We start from the raw sequence: 18,044 nt of genomic DNA, 5'->3' as shown, positions 1-18,044 counted from the left end.
GGAAGTGAAACAAATCTTAAACTAACTTTCCTTTAGCATATAAAGACATAATGACGACCGTTTGAGGAGACCATGTTTACTTGATAAAAGTTTGATACTGAGCATTTTTCTCTTCCATAAAGGAAGGTGTCTAACGCAACACACAGTTAACTGGACGTACCTACCGTTAATCCTTAGACAACCGCCCGATCCTGAGTCTACTAAACAATGTTGAATTAGGATTTTAAAACAATTGCAATAGAGACCTTCTTGGAATTCAAATAACAGTCACATGCGACTTGCAAAGTTTCTTTTGCAAATTATCGTATTTGAATGCAACGTCATGTATGAGACTCGTAAGTGCATCGGCGATGTTTACTAAATACAGAGTGCTTCGATTTTCCCATCTTGTGGTGTGAGCATAGCTTTGCTCTGTGATACATGTTTATATGGCAAATGCTTTTCATTAAAACAGTCGGTTTCCTAGCGAGAGAAGAATAATCAACACTGCGTTTTTTGGCTCGAGGTTCGAAACTTACATGTTAGAGGAAGTTGCTACCGTTTGTCTAAAACCAGGTGCACCTGCAGTGCAGGCAAATCTGCGCAGGGAACGGAACTCTTTTCTGTCATTCATCTGATCGTTGTTGTTAGAAACACAGAACTCGAGGAAAAGCTGTTGATATTGTGATGGGCCAATTAAAGTGAAGTCATGTTTTGAAAATCGAAATAAGCGAATGATTTTTCGTCATTTTCTTGTAATTTTTTTCCCGATGAATGGGATATGAAACAATAAAGTATAAATTATCTTAACTTCAAGATCGCCCAGTGGGTTACTGCCACCTGCTTTTCAGTATATATTTTAAAAGGAAAAGAAAAACGTTTCTGTGTTTCTACGAACTTACAGAAACATTCGTGAACGTATCAGAAAAACGTAAAAAAAAAAAAAAAAAGAATTAAATGCGAATTGTTTTGTAAAAACTTGGCAAAGATTAAAACCTAACCTCATGTAAATCTGCAGCAACGAGAACCGTTTTGAAAAAAAAAAACTGTACCCAAAAATAAGTTCATTATTTTAGTTAATTCAACATACGTGTAGACCTCGCGTCTCCTATTAGTCGGCCATTTCATTGCAATCTGTTTTCGGCCTCATAGTACGAGACCTTTTCATTAAAACGTGATCAGCCCATAATTCCACAAAACAGAAGTTCCTTTATTTGTTTATGAAAAGCGAGAATTGAGCTCCGCTGCTATTTTCCAAACTCAACTTGAAAAGCTTGAGCAGCACTCTCTGTTGTCTGAGCATTGCAAGCAAGCATTCAGTCACAGATATTTGTGGCAAACGCCCATCCTAAATAGCTTTCTTTTGTTGGTTTGTTTGTTTGTTTGTTTGTTTGTTTGTTTTTATCACAAACTTTTAATTGCTTTCAGTACATTTCAGTTTCAGCAATACGTTGAAAAATGCGTTGAAAAATATCTTAGTATTGTTATAGCTTTTAGGTGGTTATGGCAATAACTTTTTTATAGACACTTAATTTATTTCAAATGAACATTGTAGACTCCAGGTTTTGTTGATCATTAAATAACTGTAGTTGTTGAAGCACAGTGATTCGTCTCTTTGGAAAGTTAAGCTGCGCATGGACAAAATCTCCAAAAAAGTGAAAACTCCTAAAAGTTTCTTCTCTTACAGAAAATTCGGTGCCGCACTTTGAAAGCAGGGATGGCGTAGTGGTGAGAGCGCTCGCCTCCCACCAATGTGTCCCGGGTTCAATTCACGGACCCGGCGTCATATGTGGGTTGAGTTTGTTATTGGTTCTATTCTCTGCTCCGTGAGGTTTTTCTCCGGGTACTCCGGTTTTCCCCTCTCCTCAAAAACCAACATTTTTCAAATTCCAATTCGATTCTTGAATGCACGGACATTTCTGAACGAATTCTGTGAACTCATTGGTGCTCCGTGGGTAAACGAATTGCAAAAATTACATTTACAGACGCATACAAAACTGACATCAATTTGTTTTTGACAATAACAAGACCCCAGAATGGTCAAATGCCGGGAATAAATCAGGGAAAGACGCCGTAAACTTGCCGTAAACAAAGATAAGTGAATTTTATTCAAAATGACGGGAACTTGTCAATAGCTTTTCTCGCTTTTTGATTGGTAAAGGTAGGTAAAGTCTGCATACGAGCCAAGTGGCCCACCAGGCCGGAGCTTATTCCAGTTTCTATAGCATGAAGCGAAAAGGAGTATTTCTATCCCCCCTGGATGGGATGCTAGTCCATCGCAGGGTTACCCCCAGCATTAAGTTCGCCGGTACTCGTTTATACACCTGCGTGGAGAGAGGCACTGTGAAAGTGAAGTGTCTTGCCCAAGAACACAACACAATGTCCCCGGCCAGGGCTCGAACCCGGACCGTTCGATCCGGAAACGAGCGCACTAACCATGAGGCCACCGAGCCTTCCGCGCCTCGCTTTTTGAATGGCTACTTTAAAAAGTCAATAAAATACCATTAGTTAAAAAGTTGATATTTTTCGACAGCTGAAAGTTCAACTGTTGAAAGCTTGCATAAATTGAAATATTATCCGTCTGTACTCTTATTGATGATAAAAATGAGCCAATCAGCGCGCGAGGAATTAGATATTGTAAAATATGGACTGGACCTAGTTTACAATGGAGGCTCATGCGAGGGAATGTCATTAAAATTTATGTCACTAACATTTGAAAAGACTTCCCTCATTAGCCTCAGTTGCAAGCTAGTTCCAGTCCAATACCGAGAATACGAATAGGCATAGTCTATTATAGTGAATGTCTTTCTCTCAGTCTAAAAAATTGATATTCCATGATAGCGTCGCTTGAAAGGTTCAGGAAAAATGCATTTGTAAGTTGTTGTTGTTTTTTTTTCTTATAGTATTTATCACCACTAATGGGAATAGAGAACACTTCGAACGGGTTATGGAACTGGTCGGTTAAAAGAGAATTCCCAGGGGCTCTCTCGTTCGTTCTTTTCAGGAAACTTTTGTTCGCACTGCTTTCACATGTTTGAGTCTTCTGCCCTCCGGCTCGCATAGAATGAACCTTGTCCTGACATTTGTGGCTCAAAATTTAGCGCCCAAAATAAGAAAGCTATATTCCTGAAACGTTTCCATTTGTATTTCAAGTTGGATTAGGCACTTTGCTTAATAAATAAATATAAAAAAGAAACAAACTTTACCAAAAGTCTTCAATATTATCTGACATTGATTTTATTTCATAAAATTTGGCAACCTGATCCTCTCAGTGCTGATGATATACTAATTGAATGTTGGTATTTTAACATTTCTCATTTCAGCTGTTCCTCTGCCGTGCATTGATCACCAGCTAAACCAAAGACAACCAGGTGATAAGTGGCTCAAAGACCCTACAACTAACTGTACTTGTACTGAGCACAGTTCAGTCCTGTGCCAGAAACTAAATGAGTCTGTGTGCATGGATATCAGCGGAAACTTGAGAAAGAATAGGGAGGCGTGGATGAACAGTTCCTGTGTGGCTTGTGAGTGCGTCAACGGCACTATAGAGTGTACTAGATATGACGTCAACGTCACTTATGGATTGTATAGTGTTGAGCTGTTACCCACCTGTGAACAATGTGCAGTTCCATTGAGAACACAAGAGCCCTACAGTACTTGCAAAGGTGGGTAGACACTCTAAACACATTATGTTATGTCCTGTTCTCGGTCACTGTCGAGCCGTCAAGGTTCAGTCTGGTCACATGGTTCAAAAAGGGCAAGTTCAGTATAGATCAATATTCTAACATGGCTCCGATACTTCCGGGACAAAATTGCAGTTTTGTTTTTAATTATACTTTTGCCTCTCAACTCCCAAAAGAGTTTTGGATGCAAGGAAAACTCCAACTTGAAACATCGAAATTTGTCCTGTGAGCCTGGGAGCCATGTGAAATAGTAACACATCAAAAGTGGCCCATCACCTATCGTATAACATACGTTTATAACAATTTCAATTCCACTTGGCTCATGGTCATAAGTCAGCCGGGGAACTTGACCACACATAAGGTGTGGAAATTTAAAATTGCTTTACCATAAAATTCAAGCAACAAGGTTGTATACGGTATGTAAGTATATAGATATGAAATAATATTTATTGGACCTGCGGACAAGGGCTTAAAGACATGAAAGATCATCTCAGTTATATACACACCTTAAGCAGCTGTGAAAGCCTGAGGAAAACCTTGTCCGTAAATGATACGACTTTATAGTATGATGGGTAGACTGAAAAGCATGTACAAGATCATAAATATTCAATATTTTTTTCTCGTGACATCACAGTTCAGCTGCCCGAAATGGTGATTTAGAAAAACATAGAAACTACCATGCCTTACTTGAGGTAGCTAAGGTAGAAAACAAAAGAAAATTTGAACGTTTAGAGCTTCGAGATATGTCCAAGTTTGCAACAGTTACTGAGCTCGAGCTATAAAGAAGAGATCTGGCCTGCGACTGACTGTACTGTTTATTTACGGTGAAAAGCAACTCCGGACATAATAGCTGTTACTTTACTTCATCCGTGCGTACATATTTAGTTCCCTATTTACTTCGAAATTTTAAGCGAACCTGCAGGTTCCCCAATATCATAGCCAAGGTAGTAATAACGTCAGGCAGCAGCACATAAATGCAAGTCTTCAGAGTACGCCTTACATGTAAGCATGCATGCTAATCTCGTAAACCGCTTCAATGCTTGTCCGCGGTCCGTAAAAATGCAAATTGGTATTAGCCCGCGAGTTTCCCTGAAAACCACTGCGTCGTATCGTTTATTGTTCATACTTTTTTTCTTGCCAACATTTCTTCAATTAGGTGTATATTTTAACATAAAAACATTTAACATCATAAATTCTACACCAAGAAACAATAAGATCATCTCGTACATTAAGTCGTTGAATTCTACCTTTCCAGCTAAGTAATTTTCTAGTTCAGCTAGCTTTAAGGCATTTTTTTTTTCAAATATCAAATCGCGCGTGCTATAAAATTCAGGTGTACTATACTTTGAGAATCACTTTGCCTTTTTTTTTCTTATTTCAGTCTACCTTGAACTTTCCGAAAACGGAAAAATGACCGAGTGTGCAGGTGGGGGATTGTATATCCGGGACATTCACCGATGTAACGGGATCGCTGAATGCCCGGATGAATCAGATGAAAACGGCTGCGAAGATGGTATGTTTCATCAGTTTTTGCACTATTTTCATTTTCTGCTACACTAAATAATACTCAATCAACATTTACTTCGTTCTCAACATGTAAGGTCTGAAATTAAAACGAGATTTATTTTACGTATTAAAATAAATGAATGACTTCTCGGATCTCTTCAAACCGAGCTCGGCCAATGTGGGGTTCATGGTCGGCTTTGAGTACAACATGCAGTATAAAAGACCGTAACTAACAGTTCAGTTTTACTCTGCTGTCAATTACATGTATCTTAACGGGTAACTCCTTGTTCAAATGCTATCGTGCTTTGGTTGAAATCAGCCTCTCTCTCTCTCTCTCTCTCTCTCTCTCTAGCCATTTGATTTGTCTTTCGCTGGTGTCGTCATAGTTATGACTGACAAACTGGTAATTGCTAAACTGTAACAGTAGTTGGGTTTGGAACTTTGGATTTGTATGTTACTTACCTTAAAACAAAAATTTGGAGTTCTACGATAAAAAAATTCTTTTTTAGTGCAAAGAAAACAAACTGTCTCAGAATGAGACAAGACCAAAAAAAAAATAATAATCAAAATACACTTCCAATGGAAACATGAAGCTCCGATAATGAACGGATGTTACACAACATGGTTCCGGAATAAATGTCAGATGATGTCAAAAAATAGTCTGCAAATATTCTCTTCGATATTGAAAAAAAGATACCACGGTGTTAAAGTCTGCGCAGGTCCTCTCCCGCTCTGGATACGAGTTAGCGTTCAAATGTAGGTGGCGAGAATTTAAGCTTGTTACTGAACCAAAGATTGGTCGTAAAATCACCTATATCGGGGGAACCGGTTCTATCGTGAACACTAAGAGTTCTATCGAGCTTGAAGCCAAACAAATTGCTTAAAAAACTCGATCTAGATGACCGGGTTAACACCACCGCTAAACGAGAAGCCTTCATAACCCTAAAGGACCTACAATTCGCTTCCAGCTACGTTAACATTACTGGCGATGAGGAGCAGTACGTCATTCTCAATGCGATCAAGTCTCTTAATTCTCTACAACACGAGTGAGCCACGGGGAAGGAAAACATCGACTGATCTCATTTCGATGTAACCATGGGCAGCTTTGACGGCGCAGAGTCATGTGAGCTCGTTGGCGCCTACCTCCCGCACCGCATTAAGGAGAAACGTGGCTAAAACTTGGGCTTGTACAACGACGACGGCCTTGGTATAACTCAGGCATCGCCCCGACAAGCAAAGCAAATTAAGAAAGATTTCTGCAACATCTTTGGCTAGCATGACCTTAAAATCACGATTGAAGCCAACAAAAAAGTCGTAAACTTCCTTGATGTCCGGCTCTTTACCTCCCCAATGTTGAACACAGGTCATAACAAGCGTATTAACATTCGGCTCTATGTCAACAAGAAATCTAAGCACCCGCTGCGTATTATCAACAACATCCCTCGATCTATTAATAAACGACTGTCTGAGAATTTGTATGATGCGCCAATCTACCAGAAAGCCCTAAACAACTGCGCATACACTCATCATCTTACCTTTTCACCTCAATTGCCAACCAAACCGCATGCCCTGAAAGAAAGAACCGAAAAAAGGAAATAATTTGGCATAATCTCTTTACAGTAAAAATGTAGCCACCAACATCGGAACAGCCTTTTTCAAGATCTTTGGCGAAGAATCCCTTAAAGAGCCTGTGTTACATAAGATCTTGAACCGTACAGTTAAGATCAGCTACAGCTGCATGTCCAACCTGAAACAAAACATCGACGGCCGTAAGAAATCCATTTGACGCAAAAAAGATTGTGCCGCTTAAAACATGCAACTGCAGAAAACCAGCTTAGTGTCCTTTGAATAGAAATTGCCTCAACGAATCGATCATCTAGCAAGCGACCGTCACAACTGAAGACAAAAACCCCTCCCAAACCGTCTTACGTTGGACTAACGAAAAATTATTTTAAAACCAGATACTTAAACCATGAAACGTCATTCTCTTATTCAAACGAAAAGTTTAGCACCGAGCAAAGCTAACAATCTGGAATTTGTAAGACAATAAGTCAAAGTTCAAAGTCACTTGGAAAATTTTAAAGCAAGGTGCCTCATATAACCCCACTTTGTAACCTATGCCCAATAATAACTTCATGTAGACAAGCAAACAATAATCCTCCTGACAAAAAAAAAAAACTTTAAAGCTCCCTTGTCACGCAATAGTATCGTAGTTTATTTACAATTTCCAACTTTCTCTTGTTGTGTAAAGGCGCTCACTCGTTGTAGCTATCATATTTTCAATGGTCGCATGTGTATTTCAAATCAGTGTGACGATGTAACTTCGCATTTGACAATTTTATCTGATGAGTGCAGCACACAAGTTGAGCAGCACGAAACCAAATGGTAATAAAATGCCAAGTCAAATCTACAGTTGATCAGTATGTGAACTGTTACATCTGGGGAACTTTATAATCTTATTTTATCCGTTTGCTATTTTAGCCGTTTGCAAGGACGAGGAGGGAAGTTTATTTCTAACAAAAGATGAAAATGGTTTGCAACTTTCTTACTGTATGGATTGCCATTGTAAAGCCGGCTTTCTGACATGCCGCAGAAACTTGACCATTAACTTCCCTAGCTATTACTATGGTCTTTATGTGCATAATGAGAATTGTGCGCAACCACAATGCAACGTTGCCAAGTTTGTGAGAGAAAAAAGAGATCATTGTGAAGGTAACAAGTCACCGTCCTTACATTGACTAATAATATTACTTTGGAATGGACTGCAAAGTCCATGATATAATAATAGCACAACTGACTTACAATATATTGGTTCTTGAGGATAGCGCACTAGAATCAAAATTAACCATGGCGTAAACACAAAATCCTATGTCACACAAATGGTTGTGAAAAACAAACAAACAAACAAACAATATAAACAAACAAACAAAACAAAAAGAATAAAACAACTCAAAATAGACTTATTAATTTGGCACTTAGCACTGACTTCTTGAGGAGGAGCAGAGTGTTTTTTGTCTAAATCAAAAAGAGGCTTTTTATCCTAGACGAGGCTAGGGTCAGAGCCACAGACATCTGAAAGGAAGTGTAACTCTAAATCCTATGGACATAAATTATAACTACACAAAAAATTCAGTTTCGCTTATTATAGTGGTAAATATTCGTTGGCGTAGTTTTGCTTTGTGATCTGCTTTAAATTGTACGTGTAATTCTGGCATCAAATGCATTTGACTCTGGTCGTAATTTAATGCTTACAAAGTTGTTTTTGTTTTTTCTGTTTTTCGTATGAAATTTCAATTATAATCACAATCGGATTGATTCGTTCGCATTCATACCATAGAGGGGACAGATACTCACCTAGTAACTCCCTTTATTGGTAATGTATGTTTCTTGTGGGTTAACCAAGTTAAAATTAAACTAATTATGACTTTCATTTGTAACTAGGCGTCGAATTTACCATAGACGACGGTATTTACTACAAGGGCCAAACATGGAAATCTGCAGGATGTGATTTTTACTTTCCTGGAGCCCATGAGAAACAAGGTGTCTGCCCAGCAATGATTAGACCTGTTTGTTATGTCTACAATGGAGCTATCTGCTGCGCCTCAGAGTGTCCAGGTATTGAGTTGCGTTCTTGTGTCTGTTTTCATTTATCGATTAATATCTTCGTGTTTGCTTATTACCTTCGTATGTCAAAGTCTTTACTCTAGTTTGCCTGAGCTTTAATTTTTGTTCTTGGGCACCATCTTGGATTTCAAAACTTTCACTATGCCGACTCACAAAGTCTCAAATTAACATGTTTAGGCAGACTAATTTGTAATTCCCGGCGATTTTAAAGAACAATGATTAATTATTAAGTGTTATGAAGCTCAATAATTCGTATAGTTTTAGTATTTGTGGTTCATGATCATCAATGTTTACTATTTTGTACCTACCGCCTTAGTCTTGTTATTCTAGGGCTGGACTGACTTTAAGTTGTTCACCTTATAGTTTATCGAGAATACTTGACAGCAGATTTCTCTAACGGTCACCTATACCTATGTGAGATAGAAAATTCGATTTTCTCAAACTTTGTCAGGAAGAAGCCTTTTACTAACTAATTTCTAAACTGTATCTTTGAAGTTGTTTGGATTTTTACTTTTTGTCGAGACGGTCTTACGTATTTTGCCTCAAAACTGGAGCAAATCTCGACTTCAAAATTACACTTTTACCTGCCAAAACTATTTTTCTGATTAAAAGTATCCTTTAAGCTAAATTTTTATCGCAAATCTAGCTTGGATAAAATAAAACAACAACAAAAGAATTTAGAGCGTCTTGAAGATAAGGCACTTGAGCTCATTAATCGCCTGACAGAATTCTTTTACCTTTCACGTCGCGATCATTATCCTCAAAATTGATCCTGAAATATTTGCCTGGGGGTCTAATCTCCAGTAAAATAGTGTCTAGGTCTCTAAGATCAGTCACTGTAATTGAAAATAGGTACCAGGCTGCGAGCATTTTAAGCATATGTTTATTTTGAATAACATGTAGTTAGTGACTGAGTGGAAGGGCCAGACGGGAAAATATTTGGCTTGAGGTCAGGACGTACGAATATTTGGCTCCAGGTCGGGACGTACGGACCGAGCGCAGCGTGGTCCGTACGTCCTGGCCGAGGGCCAAACATTTTCCCGTCCAGCCCGACCTTACTCAGTCAATAAGCATTTTGTCATATGACCACTCAGTGTTGAAAATTATGTTTGAACCTAAGTAGCGATTACATAACATCAGACGGCCGCGCGCGGAACAACTACAGAAAAAGAAAAAAAAAAAAAAACTTATTTATTTCTTCGCGTCGAACAAGAAACTCACAATTGATCGAAAAACATGACTCGTTTTCTTATTTTTGTTTTTCAATGTAAGTCCACAATTCCAATTCATGGTAAAAAGCCAACAGAAAGCAAGTGACATAAAGCTGTCAAAAATATGTCAGAACCATCAAAAACTTATTAGCGAGTGGCAAACGTTCCCTTCACGCTTCACTGAAATTGCTCACAGATCTTCATCTGAAGACTCAAGAAAATGTCAGCGTCGTTTCAGGCTATTTGTCGACCTCTTGTATTCTCTTGAACAAGGGAGAACCAGCAACTGAATATTAATGACACCTTTCTTGGCCCAGTGCCTGGGTTTGCTGACTTTGCTGGCTTTGCTGTGTAGTAGAAATTCCAGGGAATTTGATTACCTGGATGAACTGTACGGTGTGTTCGTACTCAGTTTTGTCTCTTCAAACAATACTGATGTAGAAAATGCAGAGCAATTTATCCAGCTGTACGCAAGGTATGTTTGTGATTTCTCTTGTGATTGCCGGACAGTTTGACCCACGATTAATTCTTTGATGCTTCCCACTGAAAGAAGTTTCGCCTCAAGACCGTCTGCTTATTCCAAAGGTTAATTATCGGACAGTTCATCCGGAAAAGTTGTTTTCTTGGCCGCCTGTTGTCGTTGGCTTCTAAGAAAGCTGTGAACTTCTTTATTTGTGAGTGTCGACTTTGTCTCTGTGCTTTCGGTGTAAGCTGGCGACTGAAGTAGTTCTGCGTCGGACAGTTCGCCTGGATAGTAAAATTAGCTCTCAAAATGTTCACTTTCATCACTCATTTTGAATAGAACAAAATTTTGCAGCGACAAAATTGTTTTTGTCATTAACTCGCGTCGACTTTTGCCGTACGCATATCTAGTAGGGCCGTAGGCTTTTTTGCGGCCCTATCATACCTTTGGCGGTTGACAGCGCACGCAACGAAATATCAGATAATAAATCAGCATCGAGAAAAATCTTTAAGAAAACTAGTGGAATACATGGTTGACGAAACACTGGGAGTAATTTGCTACCTCAATTTAGCCTTGAAATGGTAAGATCGTCTGAAGGCTTTTATACCTTACGTCATAGTTAATAGAGGGGACTGGTTATGAAGCCCGGCAAACATCAAAGGAGCAAAAAAAGATGCCAAGATTTCTGTTGGAAAGTCCCCGACCGTGCACAATCTTTTGTTTCGCGCTCATACCGTGTGTGCATGAATTACGCAACCAAAACGGTTTTTTTGGTTAGTTCCTCAGTATGGAGTAAACAACTATTGTGTTTTGTGCACGGTCAAGGCCAAAAAAAGAGACTGGTTACCACGTGACCTGACAAAAATAAAAGTTTAATCCTCATCGCCTGGTGCCGTTTAAGGTGGCTCGAAACAGGTTTCAGCACTATTTAACCACTCTATATACGATGATGCCAAAATCATGGCATCAAACAAACTGCCCAATCATTGGTAAACATGTTTCTGTCAATTGTGTGACAAGATAGGTCACCGTAACAACATTATGATCTGCCAAAAGTATCATTAATTTTATTTTTAAGCGCTTATAACTCAAAAACGAGCTCGGTGACTCTCACTTTTTAATGGGCTTCGATAAAACGAGGAACATGGAACATTCCGGAACATCCCGGAACATTCCGGAACATCTCGTAACATCGTATAAGTATCATAATTACGCGAAAAATATGTACAATAGAATTTTGAAAAATTAAATCAAACAAAAATAAACTGGTATCAGCTCGGAAAATAGAAACAAAACAAAAACATAAAAAAAAAGGAAAACTGAAAGAAAACTGAAAGTGACTGCAATGAGTGAAGGCTAGCAACTAAGAAAACTAAACCATTCCTTCCAGCTGTTCATCGTCAGTTTAATCACGTGACTGTCCTTTATTCCCAGATTTCGTTCTTCACAGAAAATTAAGGTGGTAGCGTTCGAACTCATTAATCAGACCTAAAAGTATGGGTACACGAGTGGGATTCATTTATTCAATTCATTACGTCAATACAAAGATATGCGTATACACGATTTCTTATGAAGGAATAGTTTCTCTATGAGATAGAAATAGAAACTCTTCGGCATCGAGTTTCTTGTCTAAACTAGTTCGGACTGTTCGACCTCTGATGACAGTGTAAACAAATACAAACACAAAATTTAAAAAAAATTGGCGACGCGCCCGCTGTCTTGCGGGGTCGCTGGTCAAAACTTTATTGTCTCTAGAAATATTTGTAACAAGTGTTGGCGATCTGAAATTCAATTCTTAGTGTCGTCAACAGTTCAGATGCATCTCCTGGAAAATGTTTGTCCAGTACAAGTTAATACTTAATTAATTAAAAATACTTTTACCGCAGGCTATAATCTATTCATCGCTAGTTCAACTTCACGTGCAGATCGTTATCTGACATTCGATCAAACATAGTTTTCTATCGAGCCATTCGAACACCACCAAAGTAAACCAGATATGCGAAAACCGCGCGTGAACGCGCTGCTCTATAAATCTTTGATTACCACTAGTTTATTAATAACAACTTGCTTGTTACTCGGGCTTCCGGAAAGGCCGAGTCTGCACTTAGTGGGTCATAGTGCCAGGCGTTCCTAGCGGAGCGGCGCGAAAACTGGGGATGATAAACAGCAACATGAAGATGGAATAGGGACAAAACTATGAATACTGACTTAACAAGCAACTGTATGATGCTTAGACAAACACCTCAGATGGTGAAGAAATCAGGGATCAAAAAAGGAGACGCAATGAATTACCTGGCATTCGTCGTCAGAATCGTCCATGTTTGTGTTAAAAAAACAGAGTGCTGAAAAGCGACGTGACGCAATTGGCGGGAAAGAGGAGAGGAGCCTGCACTCATTGCGGTCAGTTGAATGAATACCCAACGCTTCCTACCCCTCTGCTACCGACTCCCCTATCCCTAATAATATCTTTTCATATTTCAAGCTGATACCAGTTTATTTTTGTTTATGTTAGTTTCAAAAATTTAATTTTACATATTTTTCGCTTAATTATGCTAATTATTCGATGTTCCGGAATGTTCCGGAATGTTCCATGTTCCTGGTTTTATTGACGGCCCTTTTTAGTTTCGAATTGTAATGAACATGGTAACATGAAGTTTAAAAATGTGGAGTGGGATTAGAGCTACCTTAAATTTACGAAAATTTAAGGTGGCCCTGAACACACTCTACAGAATTTTTTTTTGGTTTAACTTTGCAAAAGTTGCATCTTATCATGCTTATCCGTCGCAATTCGATAATAAAATAGGGGGTCACCACGCTCGTTTTTGAGTCATAAGCGCTTAAAGCTAAATTAAGTGTGTTTTTAGCAGGTCGTATTGTACTGTGGTAACCTGTCATGTAAAAGGGTTGACGGCAACTTGTTTACCAGTGATTGGATATATGTATGATACCATTATTGTAGCATACCTTGTTAAACAATGGTAGCATTCATCCTTCAAAGTATAGCTGTTAGAAAAGTGTTGGAAACTGTTGCCAGCCTCCTCAAGTAAGAAAAAAAAAAAAAAAAAAATAGCGAAGGCATTTAAAGGTGGCTCGATCGGATTTTTGAGTAAAGATACTGTTCAACTTTGAGCGACTAGAGCACCACCAGGGAAATATGAGAGTTTTCAATGACATACGTTTTACCAAGATCTAAGATACATGGCAACGTTATGACGTCATACTCCATTTTACTTGAGACCGGATAACCTATTATAGGAGATAATTTTGGTCTACGACTTCCCGATCTATGACTTGACATAGTTGTCTAAACGGTGGCAAAATCAAAAAAAAAATCAAGGGTCAGAGCGTTTTTGAGAAGATTGCGGGTTACGTTTCAAGGTGTCCAAACAGAGCAAAGACAAAGCTGTTTTAATATATTATTGCAAAGTTTGGCCACAAGAATTGACTAAATAGTATTTGGTCTTAAATGAATCTTGTAACATCTATTTACCTCGGGTTATAATATCCCAAAGAAATCGCTCCGTTTGATTTTCAGGAGGACTGGTTTGAATAACCGCTGGAATGGAAGTATCAAAAATTGACCTTACAGTTATTGATTAGGCGGGAATTAAACAACACCCGATGATATATATTTTTTTAAAATTTGCCCCACAATGATGTCTATTAATATTAATTCAACGTAATCCTTCAGTTTCAAATTCATGGAAACGTTTTTTAGACCGCTAATTTTTAGCCCCAACTCAGGAAAATCTTGCCCTTATTTTCACTCATGTTGTTTATCGCCTTCATTATAATTTTCTTTTGTCTGCAATCACCATGCTATTGTACATTTCTGTGTATCATAAATTCATAAAACGCGTAATTGCTTTCCGACGATTCTCCAGAATCGAGAAAATAACATAAAATAACGCGTATATTGTAAATGACGATTTTTTTTGTCAGCAAAGGTAACTCAAAAGCGTGTTTCTCACTAACATTAAGCTAAGCGTTCTACCAACATTGTAAGTATTCTCTAGGGGACAGCTTCTGCTTGTCATCTATATCCTGAGAAATATTCCCCTGCCCGTATCTGTCGTTCTAAGCTTGGAACAAAGTTACCTTACACTGAGTATACAATTTCTGCCATGTACAGTAGATAATCATCTTTATTGACGTAAGACCACACACACTGTCTTCTAGTAATATTTCCAGTATTATACTGACGCTGAACAACAAATACAAAAATGTATGCATGTAATGTAATTAAGAGTCACTGACCGGAAATATCGAGAATGGCTGGCCAGGTTCGAAAAATCGAAAATCCTGAAACTTTGCCTAAAGAACGCTTTTAGGCAGCTACTTTCGAAAATGTTATTCCGATTTTCTTAGAATTTAAAGTATTCGAGAAATTCGCAAAAAAACGAAAATACAGCTTTTTGCCTCATTAAATATACAAAAAATATCTGGAAAATTGACGAAGTTCTCGGTATTCGCATTGAAACACTTTACAAAACTAGAACACGGGGTAAACTTAGCATAAGAGCTTTACCTTTCTTCTATCTAACAATAAAAAGTTTTAAAGTTTTCAAGCATTCTGAAGGGTTTCGTCGACCGTCGAAGAATTGCCTTTTCAAGCCCCTATGAAAACGGCAAAAATTGCGTAGTTTTACGGGCTTAAAACGCATCTTGGTATGTCCGATATGGAACTAAAACAAGTACTGTGCAAAAGAGAGTTGTTTCTACTATAATAATATGGAAAAAAAATTCTGGGCAATTAAGGTTCACACAGGTAAAATGCAAAAGTTCGCGACAGTCTCTTCTCAAATTTGCATAATGCGGTATGTTCAAAGAACTCTATTGTTGAGCACTCTAGTCTGTTTTTGTTCCATTTATGGGCCTTGCTTTGTGGGAAATATACAAAACGAGAGTTGATCCATGTCGTTATTACATCGTTTCATTATTTCACGCAAGGTACATAAAACTATAGAAAAAGCCCAAAATATAAGTTCAACATGCTACATATACTACGTGACTGTCGTCACGTAATATATATTTTCAGTTAGCTCCAATTAATTGGAATTCCTAGATTATTGAGTTTTAGACATTTGCTTATAATAGAGACATATAGGGCTTTGTCTTTCCCGACTATACACACTCTATTAGTCTGCAAATATTCGAAAGGAGGCTAGTCTTTAAAGTATTTTTTAACCATATGTCTCGATTTTGATCTTGATGGAAAGCGAATTTAATAAATGCACTAAATGAAACGAAGAGGTTTTATTAACGCGATCCAGCTAGACCAAGGAAGCAGGTTTTCTTGAAAAATAGAGTTAGATTGTTTGAAAACTATCCTGCGATCTGACCTCGGTTGGAATTCGGCCTAGTCCTATTTCTTCATGTGTTCCTCATACTAAAACAAAGTAAAATGTCATCGTAGCAAAAAGTGGGGGAGGGGGGGGGGGGGGGGGCTTAATTCGGCACGTGAAAGGCAAGAGCACGCCGTTCAAAGCGAAGTCGTGCTACTGCCGTGCCGAAAGGCATTAGGCCTGCCGTGCTATAAGTAGTCATGCCGACTTCAATTTAGCCGGCCGAACTAAGTGCATGCATGGTTTCAAATGTCGTGCTACTTCCGCGCTTGAGTCGAAGTTCTTGGTGTTCGCATTGAAACCAATTTACAAGACTAGAACACCGGATAAACTAAGCATACATGAAAGCTTTACATTAAGTTAAATTTTGAGGGGTTCCGTCGACTGTCGAAGAATTCAAGCCCCTATGGCAACGGCAAAAATTGCGTAGTTTTACGGGCTTAAAACGCGTCTTAGTTTGCCCAATATCGAGTCGAAATAAATACTTTGACGGAACTTTTGGTCTTCTTCAATCAGTATTTGAAACAAACAATCTGGGCAGTAAGAATTCGCGCCAGCAAACCCAAACGTTTTTGAGGTTAGGTGAACTTATTTGCATAACTGATGAAAATTGAAAAGTCTCTTTATAGAATGACTACTCGATATATTTCTGACGACGTTTTTTTTTTTTTTTTTTTTTGTCGTTGTTAGTGTCTTCAATTACTTAGCCTTAATAGCTTCCAAATGATAAAGAAAGAGGGAAGATCGATGGTTAAACTGACAACCGTTTACATAACGCATTATCCCCTGTCATAATTTGGTTCAATCCCCTGAACGGTACCGCAAAACCTCTCGCGGTGGACCTTTTGAGGATTAATCCCTAAAATGTACGACAAGCACCCCGTTATTTTTATATGAGTCTTTCCCCCTCCCCCCCCCCCACTCCCCCCCCGGGGGGGGGTGACTAAAGTTTGCATGCCGTGGAGCGCGACTTGGCTTCGGCGTGCTCTTACCGTGTCGAACAGAATTCATAGCCTGCTGCATCAGCTGCCGTTGCTAATATTCGTAGCATTTAAAATGGCCTTCAGCAAAGCAAGGGTCTTCCGATCTTCTGCGCAACTGATTAAATGCGACGTTTGGAATCATCGCTGTTGTCTTGTCATTGCCACTGCCGGGACAAATTTATTTGAGGTCGGCACGACAGAAGCACGACGTTTGGGCTAAGCCGAATTCCGACCGAGGTCAGCTCGCGGGATAGTTTTCAAACAGTCTTACTCTATTTTTCAAGAAAACCTGCTTCCTTGGTCTAGCTGGATCACGTTAATAAAACCTCTTCGTTTCGTTTAGTGCATCTAATTAATTCGTTTTCCATCAAGATCAAAATCGAGACACATGCTAAAATTTACTTGAAAAGACTAGTCTCCTTTCGAATATTTGCAGGCTAATCGAGTGTATATAAACGGGAAAGACAAACCCTGATATGTTTCTATTATAAGCAAGTGTCTAAACCTCAATAATCTAGTTAGTAATCCCAATTGGAGCTAACTGAAAATATATATTACGTGACACCAGTCACGCAATACATGTAGCGTGTTTAGTCTATGTGACTTTGAACTTATATTTTGGGCTTTTTCTGCAGTTTTGTGTACCTTGCTTGAAATATCAAAAACGATGGTCTAATAACGACATGGATCAACTCTCGTTTTGTATATTTCCCACAAAGCAAGGCCCACAAATGGAACAAAACTCAACGATATGGAGTTCTTTAAACATACCGTATTATGCAAATTTGAGAAGAGACTGTCGCGAACTTTTGCATTTTACCTGTGTGAACCTTAATTGCCCAGAATTTTTTTCCATATTATTATAGTAGAAACGACACTCTTTTGCACAGTACTTGTTTTAGTTCCATATCGGACATACCAAGATGCGTTTTAAGCCTGTAAAACTACGCAATTTTTGCCGTTTTCATAGGGGCTTGAAAAGGCAATTCTTCGATGGTCGACGGAATCCTTCCAAATGCCTGAAAAATTTAAAACTTCCTATTGTTAGATAGAAGAAAGGTAAAGCTCTTACGCTAATTTTACCCCGTGTTCTAGTTTTGTAAAGTGTTTCAATGCGAATACCGAGAACTTCGTCAATTTCCCAGATATTTTTTGTTTTTTTAATGAGGCAAAAAGCTGTATTTTCGTTTTTTGAAAATTTTTCGAACACTAAATTCTAAAAAAATCGGAATAACGTTTTCGAAAGTAGC

The 18,044-nt window shown here is 38.5% G+C and overlaps 1 protein-coding gene across 1 annotated transcript in view; it reads left to right on the top strand.

Moving 5' to 3' along the window:
- The window catches only part of LOC145468106 (uncharacterized), a 36,252-nt gene that overhangs the window by 611 nt on the left and 17,597 nt on the right, over positions 1–18,044 (top strand). Inside the window, exons 2-5 of the mRNA XM_081451793.1 lie at positions 3,303–3,644; positions 5,044–5,175; positions 7,650–7,880; positions 8,610–8,783. Coding sequence (XP_081307919.1) covers positions 3,303–3,644; positions 5,044–5,175; positions 7,650–7,880; positions 8,610–8,783 — 879 coding nt within the window. The remainder of the gene's footprint in view (positions 1–3,302; positions 3,645–5,043; positions 5,176–7,649; positions 7,881–8,609; positions 8,784–18,044) is intronic.

Source organism: Orbicella franksi, chromosome 2 (genome assembly GCF_964199315.1).
Source record: "Orbicella franksi chromosome 2, jaOrbFran1.1, whole genome shotgun sequence".
Classification (NCBI taxonomy): domain Eukaryota; kingdom Metazoa; phylum Cnidaria; class Anthozoa; order Scleractinia; family Merulinidae; genus Orbicella; species Orbicella franksi.
This window is presented reverse-complemented; position numbering and strand designations above follow the sequence as displayed.